The sequence below is a fragment of the Loxodonta africana genome, chromosome 7 (assembly GCF_030014295.1).
Source record: "Loxodonta africana isolate mLoxAfr1 chromosome 7, mLoxAfr1.hap2, whole genome shotgun sequence".
In the NCBI taxonomy this organism is placed as follows: Eukaryota; Metazoa; Chordata; class Mammalia; order Proboscidea; family Elephantidae; genus Loxodonta; species Loxodonta africana.
In genome coordinates this window covers 128,800,905-128,820,290 of record NC_087348.1, presented here as the reverse complement: position 1 = coordinate 128,820,290, position 19,386 = coordinate 128,800,905, and the positions used below count along the sequence as shown (strand labels likewise).

At 37.6% G+C, this 19,386-nt stretch overlaps 1 protein-coding gene across 18 annotated transcripts in view; it reads right to left on the bottom strand.

The window, feature by feature from the left end:
* Positions 1-19,386, bottom strand: part of ATM (ATM serine/threonine kinase) — a 150,695-nt gene that overhangs the window by 104,691 nt on the left and 26,618 nt on the right. For 16 of the 18 annotated variants that reach the window (XR_010322514.1, XR_010322515.1, XR_010322516.1 and 13 more), the window contains 8 exons: positions 18,810-18,979; positions 16,999-17,370; positions 16,090-16,284; positions 14,813-14,908; positions 13,724-13,949; positions 11,047-11,172; positions 10,336-10,461; positions 9,353-9,442 (listed from right to left, as the gene is read on the bottom strand). Coding sequence is in view for 15 of the 18 variants with exons in the window: in XM_003415616.4 (XP_003415664.2) it covers positions 9,353-9,442; positions 10,336-10,461; positions 11,047-11,172; positions 13,724-13,949; positions 14,813-14,908; positions 16,090-16,284; positions 16,999-17,370; positions 18,810-18,979 (1,401 nt within the window). In the remaining 3 variants the exon portion in view is untranslated. Of the gene's footprint in view, positions 1-9,352; positions 9,443-10,335; positions 10,462-11,046; positions 11,173-13,723; positions 13,950-14,812; positions 14,909-16,089; positions 16,285-16,998; positions 17,371-18,809; positions 18,980-19,386 lie in introns of those variants that run through there. The other 2 variants (XM_064288881.1, XM_023554765.2) reach the window with 2 other exon arrangements.

Genomic DNA, 19,386 nt, shown 5'->3' with positions numbered 1-19,386 from the left:
CTGTCTCTTGGGCTCTTTATTACCTTGTGCCCTTGGTGTTTTTCATTCTCCTTTGATCCAGGTGGGTTGAGACTCATTGATGCATCTTAGATGGCTGCTTGCTAGCGTTTAAGACCCCAGACGCCACACTTCAACATGGGATGCAGAATGTTTTTTTAATAGATTTTATTTTGCCAATTGACTTAGATATCCCCGGAAGCCATAATTCCCAAACCCCTGCCCCAGATTTGCTGAAATACGAAGCATTCAGTTTATTCAGGAAACTTCTCAGCTTTTGGTTTAGTCCAGTTGTGTTCATCTCCCCTGTATTGAGCATTGTCCTTCACTTCACCTAAAGTAGGTCTTATCTACTATCTAATCAGGAAATAACCCTCTACCACCCTCCCTCCCTCCCTCCCTTCCCCCTTTCGTAACAACAAAAGAATGTTTTCTTCTCAGTTTAAACTATTTCTCAAGATCTTATTGTCTTATACAGTATTTCTCCTCTTGCCCCATTAAAACCCATTGCCGTCGAGTCAATTCCAATTTTTGCAACTGACTAATTTCACTCAGCATAATGCCTTCCAGGTTCCTCCATGTTATGAAATGTTTCACAGATTCATCACTGTCCTTTATTGATGTGTAGTATTCCATTGTGTGAACATACCGTAATTTATCCATTCATCCATTTATGGACACCTTGGTTGCTTCCATCTTTTTCGTACTGTAAACAGTGCTGCAATAAACGTGGGTGTGGATATATCTGTTCGTGTAAAGGCTCTTATTTCTCTAGGATATATTCCAAGGAGTGGGGTTGCTGGGTCATATGGTAGTTCAACTTCTAGCTTTTTAAGGAAGCACCACATCAATTTCCAAAGTGGTCTTACCATTTTACATTCCCACCAGCAGTGTGTAAGTGTTCCAATCTCTCCACAGCCTCCCCAACATTTATTATTTTGTGTTTTTTGGATTAATGCCACCCTTGTTGCAGTGAGATGGAATCTCATTGTAGTTTTTCTTTTTATTAACTTTTATTGAGCTTCAAGTGAACGTTTACAAATCAAGTCAAACTGTCATATATAAGTTAATATACATCTTACTCCTTACTCCCACTTGCTCTCCCCCTAATGAGTCAGCCCTTCCAGTCTCTCCTTTCGTGAAAACTTTGGCAGCCTCCAACTCTCTCTATCCTCCCATCCCCCCTCCAGACAGGAGATGCCAACACAGTCTCAAGTGTCCACCTAATATAATTAGCTCACTCTTGATCAGCATCTCTCTCCCACCCACTGTCCAGTCCCTTTCATGTCTGATGAATTGTCTTCGGGGATGGTTCCCGTCCTGTGCCAACAGAAGGTTTGGGGACCGTGACCGCCGGGATTCCTCTAGTCACATCCAGACCGTTAAGTATGGTCTTTTTATGAGAATTTGGGGTCTGCATCCCACTGATCTCCTGCTCCCTCAGGGGTTCTCTATTGTATTCCCTTTGAGGGCAGTCATTGATTGTGGCCGGGCACCAACTAGTTCTACTGGTCTCAGGATAATGTAGGTCTCTGGTTCATGTCTCTTGGGCTCTTAGTTGTTGTGTGACCTTGGTGTTCTTCATTCTCCTTTGCTCCAGGTGGGTTGAGACAAATTGATGCATCTTAGATGGCCGCTTGTTAGCTTTTAAGACCCCAGACGCCACATTTCAAAGTGGGATGCAGAATGTTTTCATAATAGAATTATTTTGCCAATTGACTTAGAAGTCCCCTTAAACCATGGTTCCCAAACCCCTGCCCTTGCTCCGCTGACGTGTGAAGTATTCAGTTTATCCCAGAAACTTCTTTGCTTTTGGTCCAGTCCAGTCCAGTTGAGCTGACCTTCCATGTATTGAGTGTTGTACTTCCCTTCACCTAAAGTAGTTCTTATCTGCTAATTAATCAGTAAAAAACCCTCTCCCACCCTCCCTCCCTCCCCTCCTCGTAACCACAAAAGTATGTGTTCTCAGTTTATACTATTTCTCAAGATCTTATAATAGTGGTCTTATACAATATTTGTCCTTTTGCCTCTGACTCATTTCGCTCAGCATAATGCCTTCCACGTTCCTCCATGTTATGAAATATTTCACAGATTCGTCACTGTTCTTTATCGATGCGTAGTATTCCATTGTGTGAATATACCACAACTTATTTACCCATTCATCTGTTGATGGACACCTTGGTTGCTTCCAGGTTTTTGCTATTGTAAACAGAGCTGCAATAAACATGGGTGTGCATATATCTGTTTGTGTGAAGGCTCTTATTTCTCTAGGGTATATTCCGAGGAGTGGGATTTCTGGGTTGTATGGTAGTTCTATTTCTAACTGTTTAAGATAATGCCAGATAGATTTCCAAAGTGGTTGTACCATTTTACATTCCCACCAGCAGTGTATAAGAGTTCCAATCTCTCCGCAGCCTCTCCAACATTTATTATTTTGTGTTTTTTGGATTAATGCCAGCCTTGTTGGAGTGAGATGGAATCTCATCGTAGTTTTGATCTGCATTTCTCTAATGGCTAATAATCACGAGCATTTCCTCATGTACTGTTAGCTGCCTGAATGTCTTCTTTAGTGAAGTGCCTGTTCATATCCTTTGCCCAATTTTTAATTGGGTTGTCTTTTTGTGGTTGAGTTTAAGCAGAATCATATAGATTTTAGAGATAAGGCACTGGTCGGAGATGTTGTAGCTGGTAATTTTTTCCCAATCTGTAGGTGGTCTTTTTACTCTTTTGGTGAAGTCTTTAGATGAGCATAGGTATTTGATTTTTAGAAGCTCCCAGTTATCTGGTTTCTCTTTGTTATTTTTACTAATGTTTTGTATTCTGTTTATGACTTGTATTGTTACTTCTAACGTTGTCCCTCTTTTTTCATCCATTATCTTTGTTTTAGACTTTACGTTTAGATCTTTGATCCATTTGGAGTAAGTTTTTGTGCGTGGTGTGAGATATGGGTCCTGTTTCATTTTTTTGCAGATGGATATCTAGTTATGCCAGCACCATTTGTTAAAAAGGCTGTCTTTTCCCAAGTCAACTGTTTTGGGGCCTTTGTCAAATATCAACTGCTCATATGTGGATGGATTTATGTCTGGATTCTCAATCCTGTTCCACTGGTCCATGTATCTGTTGTTGTACCAGTACTAGGCTGTTTGACTACTGTGGCTGCATATGTTCTAAAAACAGGTAGAGTGAGGGCTCCCACTTTGTTCTTCTTTTTCAGCAATGCTTGACTTATCTGGGGCTTCTTTCCCTTCAATATGGAGTTGATGATTTGTTTCTCCATCACATTAAAAAACGTAGTTGGAATTTGGATCAGAAGTGCATTGTATATACAGACAGCTTTTGGTAGAACAGACATTTTTATAATGTTAAGTCTTCCTATCCATGAGGAAGGTATGTTTTTCTACTTATGTAGGTCCCTTTTAGTTTCTTGCAGTAGTGCCTTGTAGTTTTCTTTCTGTAGGTGTTTTAAATCTTTGGTAAGATTTATTCCTAAGTATTTTATCTTCTTGGGGGCTACTGTGAATGGTATTGATTTGGTGATTTCCTCCTCAATGTTCTTTTTGTTGATGTAGAGGAATCCAAGTGATTTTTGTATGTTAATCTTGTAACCGGATACTCTGCTGAACTCTTCCATTAGTTTCAGTAGTTTTCTGGAGGATTCGTTGGGGTTTTCTGTGAATAAGATTATGTCATCTGCAAACAGAGATAATTTTACTTCTTCCCTGCCAATCCAGATGCCCTTTATTTCTTTTTCTAGCCTAATTGCTCTGGCTAGGACCTCCAGCACGATGTTGAACAGGAGTGGTGATAAAGGGCATCCTTGTCTGGTTCCCCATCTCAAGGGCAATGCTTTCAGACTCTCTCCATTTAGGATGATGTTGGCTGTTGGCTTTGTATAAGAATTTTCCTTCTATTCCTATTTTGCTGAGAGTTTTTATCATGAATCGGTGTTGAAGTTTGTCAGATACCTTTGCTGCATCAATTCATAACATCCTGTGGTTTTTGTCTTTTGTTTTATTTATATGGCGGATTACATTAATTGTTTTTCTAATATTGAACCAACCTTGCATACCTGGTATAAATCCCACTTGGTCATGGTAGATTATTTTTTTGATATGTTGTTGAATCCTATTGGCTAGAATTTTGTTGAGGATTTTTCCATCTATATTCCTGAGGGATACAGGTTTGTAATTTTATTTTTTTGTGGTGCCTTTACCTGATTTTGGTATGAGGGACATGCTGGCTTTCATAGAATGAGTTAGGTAGTATTCCATCATTTTCTATGCTTTGAAATACCTTTAGTTGTAGTGGTGTTAACTCTTATCTGAAAGTTTGGTGGAACTCTTCTGGGCTAGGGCTTTTTTTTTTGGTGGGAGTTTTCTGATTACCTTTTCAATCTGTTTTTTTTGTTATGGGTCTACTTAGTTCTACTTCTGATTGCGTTAGTATAGGTAGGTAGTGTGTTTCTAGAAATTCATCCATTTCTTCTAGGTTTGCAAATTTGTTAGAGAACAATTTTTCATAGTAATCTGATATGATTCTTTTAATTAATTTTAGTTGGGTCTGTTGTGATACGGTCCATCTCATTTCTTATTCTGGTTATTTGTTTCCTTTCCTGTGTGTTTTTAGTCAGTCTGGGCAATGGTTTATGAATTTTGCTAATTTTTTCAAGGAACCAGCTTTTGGCTTTTTTAACTCTTTCAACTGTTTTTCTGTTCTCTAATTTATTTAATTTTGCTCTAATTTTTATTATCTGTTTTCTTCTGGTGCCTGATGGATTCTTTTGTTGCTCACTTTCTATTTGTTCAAGTTGTAGGGACAGTTCTCGGAGTTTGGCTGTTTCTACTTTATCTGTGTGTACATTTATCGACATAAATTGACCTCTGAGCACTGCTTTCGCTGTGTCCTAGAGGTTTTGATAGGAAGTGTTTTCAGCCTCATTGCATTCTATGAATTTCTTTATTCTCTCCTTAATGTCTTCTATAACACAGTCTTTTTTTCAGCAGGGTATTGTTCAGTTTCAAGTATTTGATTTCTTTTCCCTGATTTTTCTCTTATTGATTTCTACTTTTATGGCCTTATGGTCTGAGAAGATGCTTTATAATATTTCAATGTTTTGGATTCTACAAAGTTTTGTTTTATGACCTAATACGTGATCTATTCTAGACAATGTTCCATGTGTGCTAGAAAAAAAAGTATACTTTGCAGCTGTTGGGTGGAGTGTTCTCTATAAGTCTATGAGGTCAAGTTGGTTGACTGTAGCAATTAGATCTTCCGTGTCGCCATTGAGCTTCTTAATGGAAGTCTTAGCCTTCACCGAAAGTGGTGTGTTGAAGTCTCCTACTATAATTGTGGAGGTGTCTATCTCACTTTTCAGTTCTGTTAAAGTTTGTTTTATGTATCTTGGAGCCCTGTCATTGGGTGCATAAATATTTAATATGGTTATATCTTCCTGGTCAATTGTCCCTTTAATCGTTATGTAGTGTCCTTTATCCTTTGTGGTGGATTTAACTTTAAAGTCTATTTTGTCAGAAATTAATATTGTTACTCTTGCTCTTTTTTGCTTATTGTTTGCTTGATACATTTTTTTCCATCCTTTGAGTTTTAGTTTGTTTGTGTCTCTAAGTCTAAGGTGTGTCTCTTGTCGGCAGCATATAGATGGATCGTGTTTCTTTATCCAGTCTGAGACTCTCTGTCTCTTTATTGGTGCATTTAGTCCATTTACATTCAGCGTAATTATAGGTAAGTATGTGTTTAGTGCTGTCATTTTGATGCCTTTTTACGTGTGTTGTTGACAATTTCATTTTTCCACTTATTTTTTTGTGCTGAGTTTTCTTTCTAAATTGTGTGTTTTTCACTTTCAAAGTAGTTGAATTTATTTTTGCTGAGTTGTTATCTTTATCTTGGTTTTTATCTTGAAGTACGGAATTGTTAGATCTCCTTGTGGTTAACTTAATATTTACCCCTATTTTTCTAAGTAAAAACCTAACTTGTATCATCCTATATCACCTTGTTTTCCTCTCAATATGGAAGATCTATGCCTCCTGTATTTAGTCCCTCTTTTTTGATTATTGTAATGTTTTACATAATGACGTCAATGATTCCGTCTGGAGCATTTTTATTTTAAATTAATCTTATTTCGTTTTTGTGTTTTCCCTATTTGAGTTTATATCAGGATGTTCTGTTCTGTTACCTTGTGTTGGTTATCTGATATTATTGATTTTCTGACCAAAGAATTTCCTTTAGTAATTCTTGTCACTTTGGTTTGGTTTTTGCAAATTCTCTAAGCTTGTATTTAATCTGTAAATGTCTTAATTTCACCTTCATATTTGAGAGACAGTTTTCCTGGATATATTATCCTTGGCTGGCAGTTTTTTTCCTTCAGTGCTCTATATATGTCATCCCATTGCCTTCTTGCCTGCATGGTTTCTGCTGAGTAGTCTGAACTTATTCTTATTGATTCTCCTTTGTAGGAGACTTTTCTTTTATCCCTGGCTGCTTTTAAAATTTTCTCTTTATCTTTGGTTTTGGCAAGTTTGATAATATGCCTTGGTGATTTTCTTTTGGGAACTATCTTGTACGGTGCTCGATAAGCATCCTGCATAGATATCGCTTCATCTTTTCTGATGCCAGGGAAGTTTCCTACCAACAGATCTTTAACTATTCCCTCTGCATTTTCTGTTATCCCTCCCTGTTCTGGGACTCCAATCACATGCAAATTATTCTTCTTGATAGAGTCCCACATGATTCTTAGGGTTTCTTCATTTTTTTAAATTCTTTTATCTGATTTTTCTTCAACTTTATTCGTGTCAATTGCCTTATCCTCCATCTCTCCCACTCTGCATTCCAATTCCTCAATTCTGCTCCTCTGACTTCCTACCGAGTTGTCGAATTCTGTAATTTTATTGTTAATCTTCTGGATTTCTGAATGCCGTCTCTCTATGGATTCTTGCAGCTTATTACTTTTTCCATTATGTTTGAATAATCTTTTTGATTTCTTCAACTGCTTTATCAGTGTGTTCCTCGGCTTTTTCTGTAGATTGTCTTATTTCATTTCTGAGTTCACCCCTGATGTCTTGAAGTATTCTGTATATTAGTTTTTTATATTCTAAACCTGGTAATTCCAGGACTGTATCCTCATTTGGAAAAGATTTTGATTCTTTAATTTGGAGATTTGTAGAAGCAATCATGGTCTGCTTCTTTATGTGATTTGATATACACTGCTGTTTCCGAGCCATCTATAAGATATTGTAAGGATGTATTTTATATTTGTTCAGAGTGTTATCTTCTTGTTTTGTTTTGTTTCAGTATACCCAGATGGGCTACTAGATTGCATTATCTTGATTGTTGTAGCCTTCGAATCACTTATGTCCTATTACCAGATGGTTGCAGCTGTTACAAGATAAATGAGCCTATGCGTCCATTCACTATTCTTGAATAGAATCAGCTTAGGTGTGCTGATTGTGGGTCACCTAGTGTGTGTTGTAGGGTGTCACCTATTAACTTAGAGGAGTAGTGGTGATGCTCGTATTCACCAGATTCTAGTAGCGGCAGGGGGTCACACTCTGACGAGGGCAAGATGCTGACAGCCTTCCCCCATGTGCCACTGAGGTAGGAGTGTCTCTATTCCCGGAGCACTTTGGTGAGAGGGCTCTCCTGCTGTACCTTAGGCACCTAATGCTCGTACCTCTAAAGATTGGTAGGCGTCACTATCCTCAGACCCCTTTAGCAGGTGGCTAGGTGGTGTGGGTGGAGCTTTAGCTCTCAGTTCCCTGCAGTGGATCAGTAAGGGCTCTATTTAATAGGTAGAGAGATATCACACCTCCAAAACTTGTCTTTCCACTGCTTCACTAAAACAGTTACAGTCAGATCTCCATCAGAATTGCCTTTGCATTATAATAGCCACCTGGTTCCCTGTAGGGATGAAAGCCAGAGACTGTGGATCTCTTTTGCTTGGCTGGAGCTGATTGTGTATTATTATTCCAGTTTAGGGAAGTCAGGGAAGGATTTTTCTCTCCAAGATTGTTAACTTCTGCTTCTCTTAGGCCAGGAGAATGGGTTAGAAACCACCCCCCAACCCCTGCAGGGCACTTCGCTCCCTGGCCCAAGAAATATCAATGTTAATGAAGCCACCTGGGGCAGGAAGGGGAGGGATCAGATAGATAGGAGAGAGTAGCGCTGCAATATAGACAAAGTTACTTATCATGTTTGGTGAAGCCTGTTTTATCTGAGATTCCAGAGGGTCGTGTAGCCTGTGTGGGTCAGCTGGGTTGAGACTGCCCCCCCAGGGTCAGGCCTGCATCCTGTGCTTGTGCCCTCTCAGGAAGCCGCGATCAGCTCCTCTGTTCCTAGTCCAAAGCTCAGCGCCAAGGTTTTCTGGTTGGGACACTGCGCTCCAGACTCCAAAACCAGTCGCTGCTTCTCCATAATTTCTCCTTCTCCTGTCAGCTGCATGGGTGTGCAGCCTGCGTGTGCTGGCTGGGTTTCCAGCCAAGGTTACTCCAGGGGTTTAGGGCTGCGTCCTGTGCTTGCACCGTTTCAGGAAGCTGTGACCTGCTCCTCAGCGCTTAGCCTAAAGCCCAGCGCTAAGGTTTTCTGACTGGGACGTTGGCTCCAGGCTCCAAAAACAGTGGCTGCTTCCCCATGGGTTCTCATTCTCCTGTCAGCCACATCACTGTGCAGCCTGCTTGCACTAGCTGAGTCTCTGCCAAGGTTACTCCAGGGTTAGGGGATAGGGCTGCGTCCTGTGCTTGCCCCATTTCAGTAAGCTGCGATAAGCCCAACCACTCTGTCACCAGGGAACTGCGAGGGCTCAAGGCTATGGTGGGGGATGCTGGTTCCAGAAGCGGTCGCTGCTTCACCGCGCAGCTTTTCACTCCCGTCACTCAGGTGAACTCCTTAGCTCTGTTTTTGATGGTCGGGGTTCGTAAATTGTCATGTATGTGATCGATTCACTTGTTTTTCTGAGTCTTTGTTACAAGAGGGATCTGTGGTATCTTCTACCTAGTCAGCCATCTTGGCCCCGCCCCAAAAATCCCCAAGGTTTTTTTAAAGAATAAAGAATTATTTTGAATTTCAGATGGTATTACATAGAAATACCTATGAGCCTGGAGCCTGGATTAGTTCCCTATCTTACACTTCATTATTTATTGAGAAAATATAAGCCAGGTTCTGTTACGTATTGATATAAGGAAGCAATCCAGTATATCTTCCCTCCAAAATCAAATTACTTTAATTTCTACACTTTAAAAAATACGTCAAATACTGAGATGCATCCCAATTTGAGGGAGATTTCAATGAGAAAAATATACAACTTAGAATCAATGCAATACAGTAATAAAACAGGAAGCATACTTACTAAACTTTTACAGATATCTGCAATGTCATTCATTAGCTTTGATGTTAACAATCGTAGAAAAAAGCCAGATGTGATCTTATTTGGATTGTGCTGTAGTTAAAAGAAACAACAACAAAACCAGGGAAACAAATTAAAAAAAAACAAAAAATAATATTTTCTCTATCTTGAATGAAATATAGATTTTCCTCTGCACTGGAAGTTATCAATCATAAGAAGTATTGGTAAAGGGTTTGATATACCAGGGCCAAGATATAAGTTGCTTCGAAAACACTAAACTCTTTACTTACAGTAATAATTACAGCACATTTCTTTCCTTGTGCTTTAACAGCATTAAAGCAAAATACCAGTTATTAGTAATTGAATGTTAGAGTTTATTCTTCCATTTCTCCCTTTCCCCGTTTACTCCAAAAGGCAGAAAACACTTTATAAAACAAAAACTATATGCTGATAATATTGATATATGGCCATGTGCTTAATATCAGCTTTCAAAGATGTGTCCAATTATTATCAACACTCTGGTCTGGCTCAGGTACCCCTGAGCTCTGCTCCAAATCAAAACAAAAACTACAACTCTTGCAATCAAACATAACGTAAGGGTATTTGGGTACCAGAGTAATGTATATGCTGGAGTCATTTATCTTTTTGTGGCTCACTAGCCCTGGTATAGTGGCATGCACATCACATAGGCCATAGTCAACAAGTTTTTATTAAATGAATGAAAATATGCTGTCAAAGTCATCCATATAGCTGTATAAGGAAGTGGGAAAAACCTTAGAAACCTCATTGTAATGATTAAATTTGCTTCACGTGAAACTAAGATTACCTATTCCTTAATTTTTTTTGGACATTATCTTTACATACCATTCAATTTAATTTTAAATCAGCATATAAATTTATTAAGGGACCAAAAATAATAATACTAACACCAACCAGTAACCAACCCCCTGGATAGACTATACCACCAAGTAAGAAGAATATCTTACCTTGGTACAGTTGCACAAGCAACTTGTACATAGAAGCATCACATTTCTCAATGAACCAATTCTAGATTCCTCATTTGTCTTATTTTTAAACATAGTGATACTTTCTCCTGCGCATTGCATTAGGGACTATTAAGAATAAAAGGAAAAATCCAAGTTCCAGTTAAAATTATGGTTTAGTGATTCCTTTATAAAGTTTCATTTAAGAGGCAAAATTAAGTTTTTTTAGAAGTTACCCTTGATCATATTGTATAATTAAAAACTATGAATAATCTAGCAAAATGGCAAATCTTACACCCTGCTCTCCCTGCAAATCAAAACTTTAATGAGAGAAGAGTATCCAGAGACCAAAAAAAAACTCATGCTTACAGCCTACTTGATTAACACCCTTAACCAAGGTTGGTTTGGAATAACAGATTACCAAAAAAAAAAATCTTTTTTTAAAGTACAGATGAAAATCACCATTGTTGTTAATAAAATTAAAAGCTACTGTGACATGATTTCAGTTACTGTATTTATACTTGGCTTAATATAATTTCAAGTCTTAAGGAAGGGCAAATGGTTATCATTTCTTCTCAGACTATCTCAGTGAAAGAGAAGAGGGTTAACCTATATAAATTTTATGTGTCCCAAACAAACATCAAACATACCAATTATTCCAGGAATAAATTTCATTCATATTATCCAAAACTTCATTGGCATAAATTCTCTTACCTTGGCTTTCTGGAATAATTCTGATTTATACGCTTCTTCTTCAGCTATTACACCCATGTAGCAATAGCAGCCGAGAACACCCACCAAAAGACTTGAACACTGCACAAGTACTTCTGAATTTGTAGTCTTAAAGCAAGCCATAAATAAAAAAATACATTGCATCAAAAATTTTGGATATTATATAATTATCTTTTGAGAAAACAAATTTTATGTACATGTTAAGAGACAAGTGTTCGCCTAATTGAGCTTAACAGTCGCATATTTCTGAATATCTCTAAAAATTTCAACATCTAAGAGATCACTGCAGAGTTATGACAATCAGGCTTCTCAGGAAATATAGATGTATCTTCTACTGCCCATGTAAGACATGTCCTCTTAAAGTGGCACAGTGTAGCGCATACAGTGGGCCCTTGAATATTTGAGGCAAAAAAAAAAAAAACAAAAACTGACAGGCAAACAAATGTTTCTAAGTCTTACAACATGAGTAGAAATTGGATTCATATAACCCCAAAACCAAATGTACTGCCATCGAGTCAATTCCGACTCATAGCGGCCCTACAGGAAAGAGTAAAACTGACCCATAGTGTTTCCATGGTGGTAAATCTTTAAGCAAACAGGCTGCTACATCTTTCTCCCAGAGTGGCTGGCGGGTTTGAACCGCTAACCTTAAGGTCAGCAGCTGAGTGATTTACCCACTGCGCACCAGGGCTTCTTGGGTCACATAAAGGGACACTAAGATGATATTTTGAGTTTCTGAAGGATAATAACCTTGACTTATTCAGCGTTTTAAGCTCCACAGACTAACACAAAGCATTTTTGCTAGCAGATGTTTATCCAATTTTATAGAATTATGTAAGAGCTTACAAAGGTTATATAAAAAAATAGTATTTTTAGATTTCTTTCCTATATTATAGGGAATGGCATTTTAGGGGATAATATGGAAGACCATGTTACTTTGTAATAAAAGTGGTTACGACTGTGATCCAGAAGAATATCAGTAATTAAGGGTAAGACAGACCAAACAGGCAGACTATCCCTTTCTCATTTTTTCAGGTCATTGCCCTGGAGTACTGAATTAAGTCATTTGAGTAGTTTATGTATTTTATTTTATTCAGCAAATACCTTATCACTTACCATTTCCAGGAGTCCCTGGGTGGTATAAACAGCTAACATGCTCTGCTGCTAAATGAAAGGTTGGCTGTTCCCATGTCCACCCAGAGAAAGGCCTAATGCTCTGCTTCTGAAAAATCAGCCATTGAAAACCCAATAGTTTTACTCTGACGTACATGGGATCACCATGAGTTGGAGTCAACTGGATGGCAATTGGTTACCATGGAACAAGGCACCATGGACACAAAGATTAATAACACTACACATGTCCTTTAATAAGCTCATTTTAAGCATAAGAGATAAAATATATACATAAATATCCGTAGTATAAAGAAGATACTAAGTGCCATAAGAAAATGTAAATATCAAGTACTATGAAAGTTAAAAGATGACAAATTATGATGACTCAGATTATCTAAGTAAGGCTTTAGGAAAGATTTTGACGTGTGGATGATCTGAACACAGAAATGGATAGAAAGATATTCTATGTCAACAGAAACAGGAGTTAATTTTGGCAAGAAAATAGCAAATACAAAGAGGTTTGTGATTTCATGAGGACAAATTACAAGACGATCTCTAAAAATGGATGATTAATAGTTCATTTATTACCTTTATTAATTACCCTTCCTCTGAGTGCCACCAAAATCTATTAGAGCAGTTTAAATTATGTCCTTTTAATTATATAATCTCTGTACTCAAAAATCTTTACTATTCACTACTAACCTACCCAGGAAGGTTCCTTAAGTATAAGGAATTCTACTCCTTTTATGTCTACCAGAATTCTTTTTTTTTTTTGTACAATTTTTATTGTGCTTTAATTGAAAGTTTACAAATCAAGCCAGTCTCTCACACAAAAACTTACATACACCTTGCTACATACTCCCAATTACTCTCCCCCTAATGAGACAGCCCACTCTCTCCCTCTACTCTCTCTTTTTGTGTCCATTTTGCCAGCTTCTAACCCCCTCTACCCTCTCATCTCCCCTCCAGGCAGGAGATGCCAACATACTCTCAAGTGTCCACCTGATCCAAGAAGCTCACTCCTCACCAGCATCCTTCTCCAACCCATTGTCCAGTCCAATCCATGTCTGAAGAGTTGGCTTCAGGAATGGTTCCTGTTCTGGGCCAGCAGAAGGTTTGGGGCCATGACCACTGGGGTCCTTCTTGTCTCAGTCAGACCATTAAGTCTGGTCTTTTCATGAGAATTTGGGGTCTGCATCCCACTGCTCTCCTGCTCCCTCAGGGGTTCTCTGTTGTGTCCCTGTCAGGGCAGTCATCGGTTGTAGCCAGGCACCATCTAGTTCTTCTGGTCTCAGGATGATGTAGTCTCTGGTTCACGTGGCCCTGTCTACCAGAATTCTTGGTATAAAGGAACTAATCAATTATTCTTCAATTTTCATGCTTAAGATTTCCTTATTTGTGGTCATGTATTCTCAATTTGCTTTTAAAACCAAACCTCTCACTACCATCCCTAGTGCCTTTCCTACTCCTATTTCCCGTTTTCCTTCCTAATAATCTACTCAAAGTTTAATCATATACAGGCTTTAGTTCTTTTTTAAAATCTCACCTCGGATGGGTAATTATTTAGAAGTTGTTCTGATAATGCCAGAAGATAGCGATCCAGTGATTCCTTGAGATTTTGGTGGACAGAAAATCCGATGCTGCATTGGTGCTTTTCTGTAGCACATTCTTTCACAATGGTCAAAAAATCCATTTTGTCAAAAGTTGTCCGAAGAAACAGTTCTTCTACTTCTAAGAATGAAGGCTCTTCTTTACTTTTTTGATGTTGCTCACTTGAAGGAAGTAGAATTTTTAATTTGTAATCAAGCTAATACATATCTTAGAAATATAAGTGAAAACATGCATCTGCATTATTCAATATTCAAGGCTGCTTAACAATTACTGGATTCTTTTAAATGCTTCTCTTCTTTGAAATTTGATACTCACTTGTATCAAATGTCATTATTCAGTAGCAATTTTACTAATAGATAAAGACAAAAAACAAAACCTCCAATTTCAAAGACAAATTTAGAAAGTATTAAAAAGCAAACACACTAATAGTACAGGATATAAACACTGAGATTAACAGTATCTGAACACATTCCCCCTTTTCCACCTCTGACTTCTCCACAATGTAGAATTTCTTTCCTTTTATGCCCTTTTATGAGCGATAAGTAATCTGCACCAGAGAGTTATTTTCAACCAGTGACTACACAATAAACCTCTTGAGTCAATTAAAATAAGGTTTTTAGACTTATTTTTGTTTTCCATATCCTCAATTTTAAGTTTTTAAGGCTAGAAAATAGTCAAATCTTACTATTTTGATGTATAAAAACTAGTCATACCTTTAAAAACTCACTTCATATAATTTTTATGTTCTGAATTTCCCATCATAACCACTCAATTTCTTCCATTGGCAAATGTCATGTTATACTATGTAGCATTAAAAAAAAGTTAATCCAAGTGTAAAATTACAAATATACATTATAACCACCGAATTAAAAGAACCTTTTCCCTGGTTAACTGTTGTGATTTTTAAAAATTAACCAGTTCAGTTCATGATTATTAGGATGCAGCCATGACCTTGCTAAAATTATTATCTTTTTACTTAAAGCTATATCTTAAAAACAGCAAAGAGCTCTATCACGTAACGTACCATTCTGGTGCGCTTTGCAAAAAATTCATTGCAGCTTTACAGTTTTTCATAGTGAGACTCACAAGAATTTTCTCCAGTGAAAGATGCGGAAACTTACTATGAAGGAAAACAAAACACTTCATTTAAAACACCAAAAGTCATTTAAAGAATTTTTTACGCTTAATAGTGCACATTTGAATATATCTAAGTGGACTTTTAAAATGTGGATCCTAAATTAAAATTCCTTTTATTTGTGCTGAATTTCTTAACATCTGAAAGGAGAACTTACGGAGCACACACTCTGTTTTTAACGTCTCCAACGCTGCCTGGAAGCAGAGTTAAGTTCAATTTTTATAAAAAGATCACTTCTAAAACAAACAAAGACCGTGAAATTGAAGTGAGAGCACTAGAATCCAGAGGTCTGCTCTGCAACAATACAGGTCAAATTACTCTCTGGCAATTTCTATCAATGGAAAGGCTAAGTGGGCAAGCTACTCTTGCAGTTCTAGGGTTTAGTCCCATTTTGTCCTTGTTTCTTCACCAAAATTAATGTAACACAGCTCACCCCAAAGATACTCCCACTATGATTAGGGATTCAGGATCCATCTGAGTCAGATACCATGCTTAAAGAATTACATGCATATTGTTCACACACATTCCCCTAGTCTCGCTGTCCAGGCAGAGAACATCAACAACAAAAAAGGATCTAACAGAAACCCAGACACTACACACAGAGCACTATAAAGAGAATATATAATATGTAGGGCTAGTTCTGGGACAGAAGCCCTGGTGGCACATCAGTTAAGCACTCAGCTAATTGAAGAGCTGGCGGTTCAAACCCACCCAGCTGCTCTGGGGGAACAAGACCTGGCGATCTGCTTATTACCTTTATTAATTACCCCTTTCTCTTAAAATGTCACCAGAATCTATCAGTTTAAATTATATCCTTCTCATCATATATTTCTAGACTCAGAAATCTTTACTAGCACTTAACAACAATAACAAGCTCTGGCAAATTCTGCATTATCACTGTGAAATAAAGCCATGTGGTATCAGACAAGTAAAGGAGAAAATCAAAACCAAATCAAACCCATTGCTGTTGATTCCAATTCATAGCGACCCTACAGGACAGAGTAAAACTGCTCCATAGGGTTTCCAAGGAGTGGCTGATGGATTCGAACTGCCAACCTTTGGGTTAGCATCCGAGTTCTTAACTACTGCGGCACAAGAGCTCCAAGTAAAGGAGGGAGTATTACAAAACTAAACAAAAACAGCAGCCTGCTAATGACTGAAATTACCTGTGAAGAATTGGAGGCAGCTCTGTACTGTCTTCTAGGTCATCCTCTAACTGATAGAATATGAGCCATTTCATTATCAATTCCCTTAATGAAAAACTTCTATTCACTTCACAGATATTTTGCTCTACTCTTGCTTTTGCTGTTTCCGGAATTACACATATGGTCAGTGCCACTGTCAAACAGCATACTGCAGGACTATAACAAAACAGAGAACAACTGTTGTTAAAAGTAAGCTCACTGAGGGACAGAGACCTTATCTACCCTATTTACTACTGTGCTTCCTAAGCTTAGGACAGTACCTGGCACATGATAGGCACACAGTAAACTTTTGTTGACAAAATGGACACGAACATTGTAAACAGTCTGGTTATATCTAAGAAGAGTCCTGATTAAAAACTACCTCTTAGGGGACAGGAAAGCTGGTAATGGGGAACCCAAGGTCAAGAAGAGAGTGAGTTGATATGTCATGGGGTTATTAACCAATATCATAATACAGGTGTACAGTTTAATGAGAAGCTAGTTTGTTCTGTAAACCTTCATTTAAAGTACGATTAAAAAAAGAGAAAACAACAACAACAACAACAAAAAACTACCTCTTATCATAACAGTAACCAGTACTTATGGAAAAAAAAAAAAAGGCTATGAATACTAAACAATTAATTGTCAATTACAGATAAAGAAAATTCAAACTCTAATTCTTTAAAATTGATCTTTGGTAATCTCGCCACATTTAAAACTAAATTCACATCTATTCATTTATTAAGTCTTCCTGGCCAAACAACAAAGCTTCTGAAACAGAACTCAACACACCTTTAACCAAAGTAACAAACCTATAAAAACGGTGGGGTGGGGTTGAGGGGGTAATATTTGTGTATGTATAAAATCTGACACAATGCATATTCAACTTACCATGAAGGTCTGCAGGCTGACCCAGTAAATAACTTCCAGAATTCTCTATCAACTTCAACTAAACTGCCTTGAATTATGGCTCCAAGTAAGCCAAAGTTTTCAGCTTGTGTTTGTTCAGAACTTATACTGCGAAAGGCAATACACCAAATTTTAAACCAGAGTTTCAATAACTCTGACTTTTGTGAGCTTTCTAGATTTGAAATCTTGCCTTGACACAATGCAACTTCCATAAGACATCGTAACACATATGGTGTACGTTCCCCACGTCGCTGTTGAGGTAGAAGCTGGCATAGTATTATCAGTAATGGTGATAGCTCACAGTTAGGTAAGCTTGCAGGATACTTTGATATTAACTGGGTTGCAATCTGTAACCTAAAAGAAAAAATAATTCACTTGAAAACTATTCAATCCCATTAACAAACTAAAAGAAAACAATACTCTAATTAGAGCATCACCATCATCTTACTCTCAAAATAAACAGGCTCTTAATATTTACCAAGCCCTACTTCCTGAAGTGGCAGGAAGAACAGTAACTTTTTGGCTTGCTGGGTAAGCTATTATATTTAACTTTCACAAAAACTTTAAAGAATAATTAAATTAACAATACTATACTTCTAAGTTATCCCACCTACCCTCCTCTTCAGCTACCAATAACATTCCTCTACAAGATAAAAACAAACAAAAAAGCTGTTTTCCCTTGACATTAATTCAGTTAATTCCATAAATATATGTTGTGAGTTCTCTAGAATGTGTGCTTTTCAAGAATAGGAATCTTACCTTATTCATCCCTGCATCCCTAATGTTTGGCACACAGCAGGTATTAAATAAATAACACCTGGCTGAATGGACAAATTGAAGCATCCACAACAGGCACCCTGAACTATACAAAATAACATGATCTTAAATAAAAGTTATCTACAGCAATAGAAAAGTACATGTAAATGCTCCATCAACCTGGTAAAAATCAATAAAAGTGCAATGAACACAAAGGCTTAATTGTAATTCACAGTTTTCTAATCGTCTTTAGGTAAGTTACTTAACCTTTTTGAGTTTTAGTTTTCTTTTGTGTAAACAAGCTGAACTGGATAAATTCTAAAGGTTGCTCCAAAAAAAAATCCAAGCCCATCACCACTGAGTCTATTCTGACACACAGCTACCCTACGGGACAGAGTGGAACTGCGTCATGGGGTTTCCAAGGCTGTAATCCTTATGGAAACAGACTGCCACATCTTTTTCCCTCAGAGGGGCTGGTGGATTTGAACTGCCAACCTTTCCGTTAGAAGCCAAGTGCTTAACCACTGTACCACCAGTGCTCCCTATCAGGCCTAATAATTTGTCATTCCACAGAAGGACCTGTTATTTTATACATGCAACTAAAGAAGTAAATAATAACCTTTTATCATAGTACAAGGTCAAAATTACTCTGCGATTTCTGAAGGCTCTTTAATTTCTTCCTAACCTAATCCTATGCTACTGGAGGGTGCTAAAATCTCTTCGTGTTGAGGCGTACAACTTAGTGATTTTCACGAAGCGGGCATCACCCATTACCTACCAGACAGCCATTTCCCTTTCTTTCTTGCTATTGCAATATGCTTACGAGAGGTGGGCCCTGTTCCCTGCCCCACCGGATAAACCATGACAGTTAATCTCAGTATGTCATGGCAATCCCATTCTCCTTTGCAAGTGATTGGTTTGGGAGTAGACAAATGACCTAGTTCTGGCCAATGAGATAAAAAGATTCTGCTGGAGATCTTCTGAGAAAAGCTAAATGAGACTAAAATGACATTGAATGAGAAAAAACATGAAATTACCAAGGCACAAGATCAAAATCATTCTGTGATTTCTGAAGTTGATCTTTAATTACTTCCCAGCCTAATTCTACTCTCCTCCTTTTGCAAGGTACACTGTGATCGCTACGTTCTCTTTGTGTGGTAGTGTAAGACTGAGAAATCTCCAAAGATCTGGTATTTTCATTAAAAATCTGTAAGATGACAAAAGGAAAAAAAATTATTTTCTAATGAAAAAAAGTCCCTCCTCAAATGAAGACATAGGGAAGTCATGAAGCAAGAGAAATAAATTACAGAAATATATACGAATACAGTGAAAAACAAACATACTGAAAGAAATACAATGGCCCTTTGAAAAGCAGAAACTATCAAGTAATATATCAGTTTTATTTCCTGGAAACATTTACTAAAAGCACCAACACATCTAAAAATAAGGCAAAACCTACTTTTTCAAAGGGATTAAATCTTAAATTTACCATTAAGAAATTATTTGACAGGGTGAAATTATCTAGGATGTTAACTAAATCTCTGGGGAAACACTTTTACTCACAAACATTAGGTCACTAACTGAGGACCGGACAAATAAAATGTAATATATCTA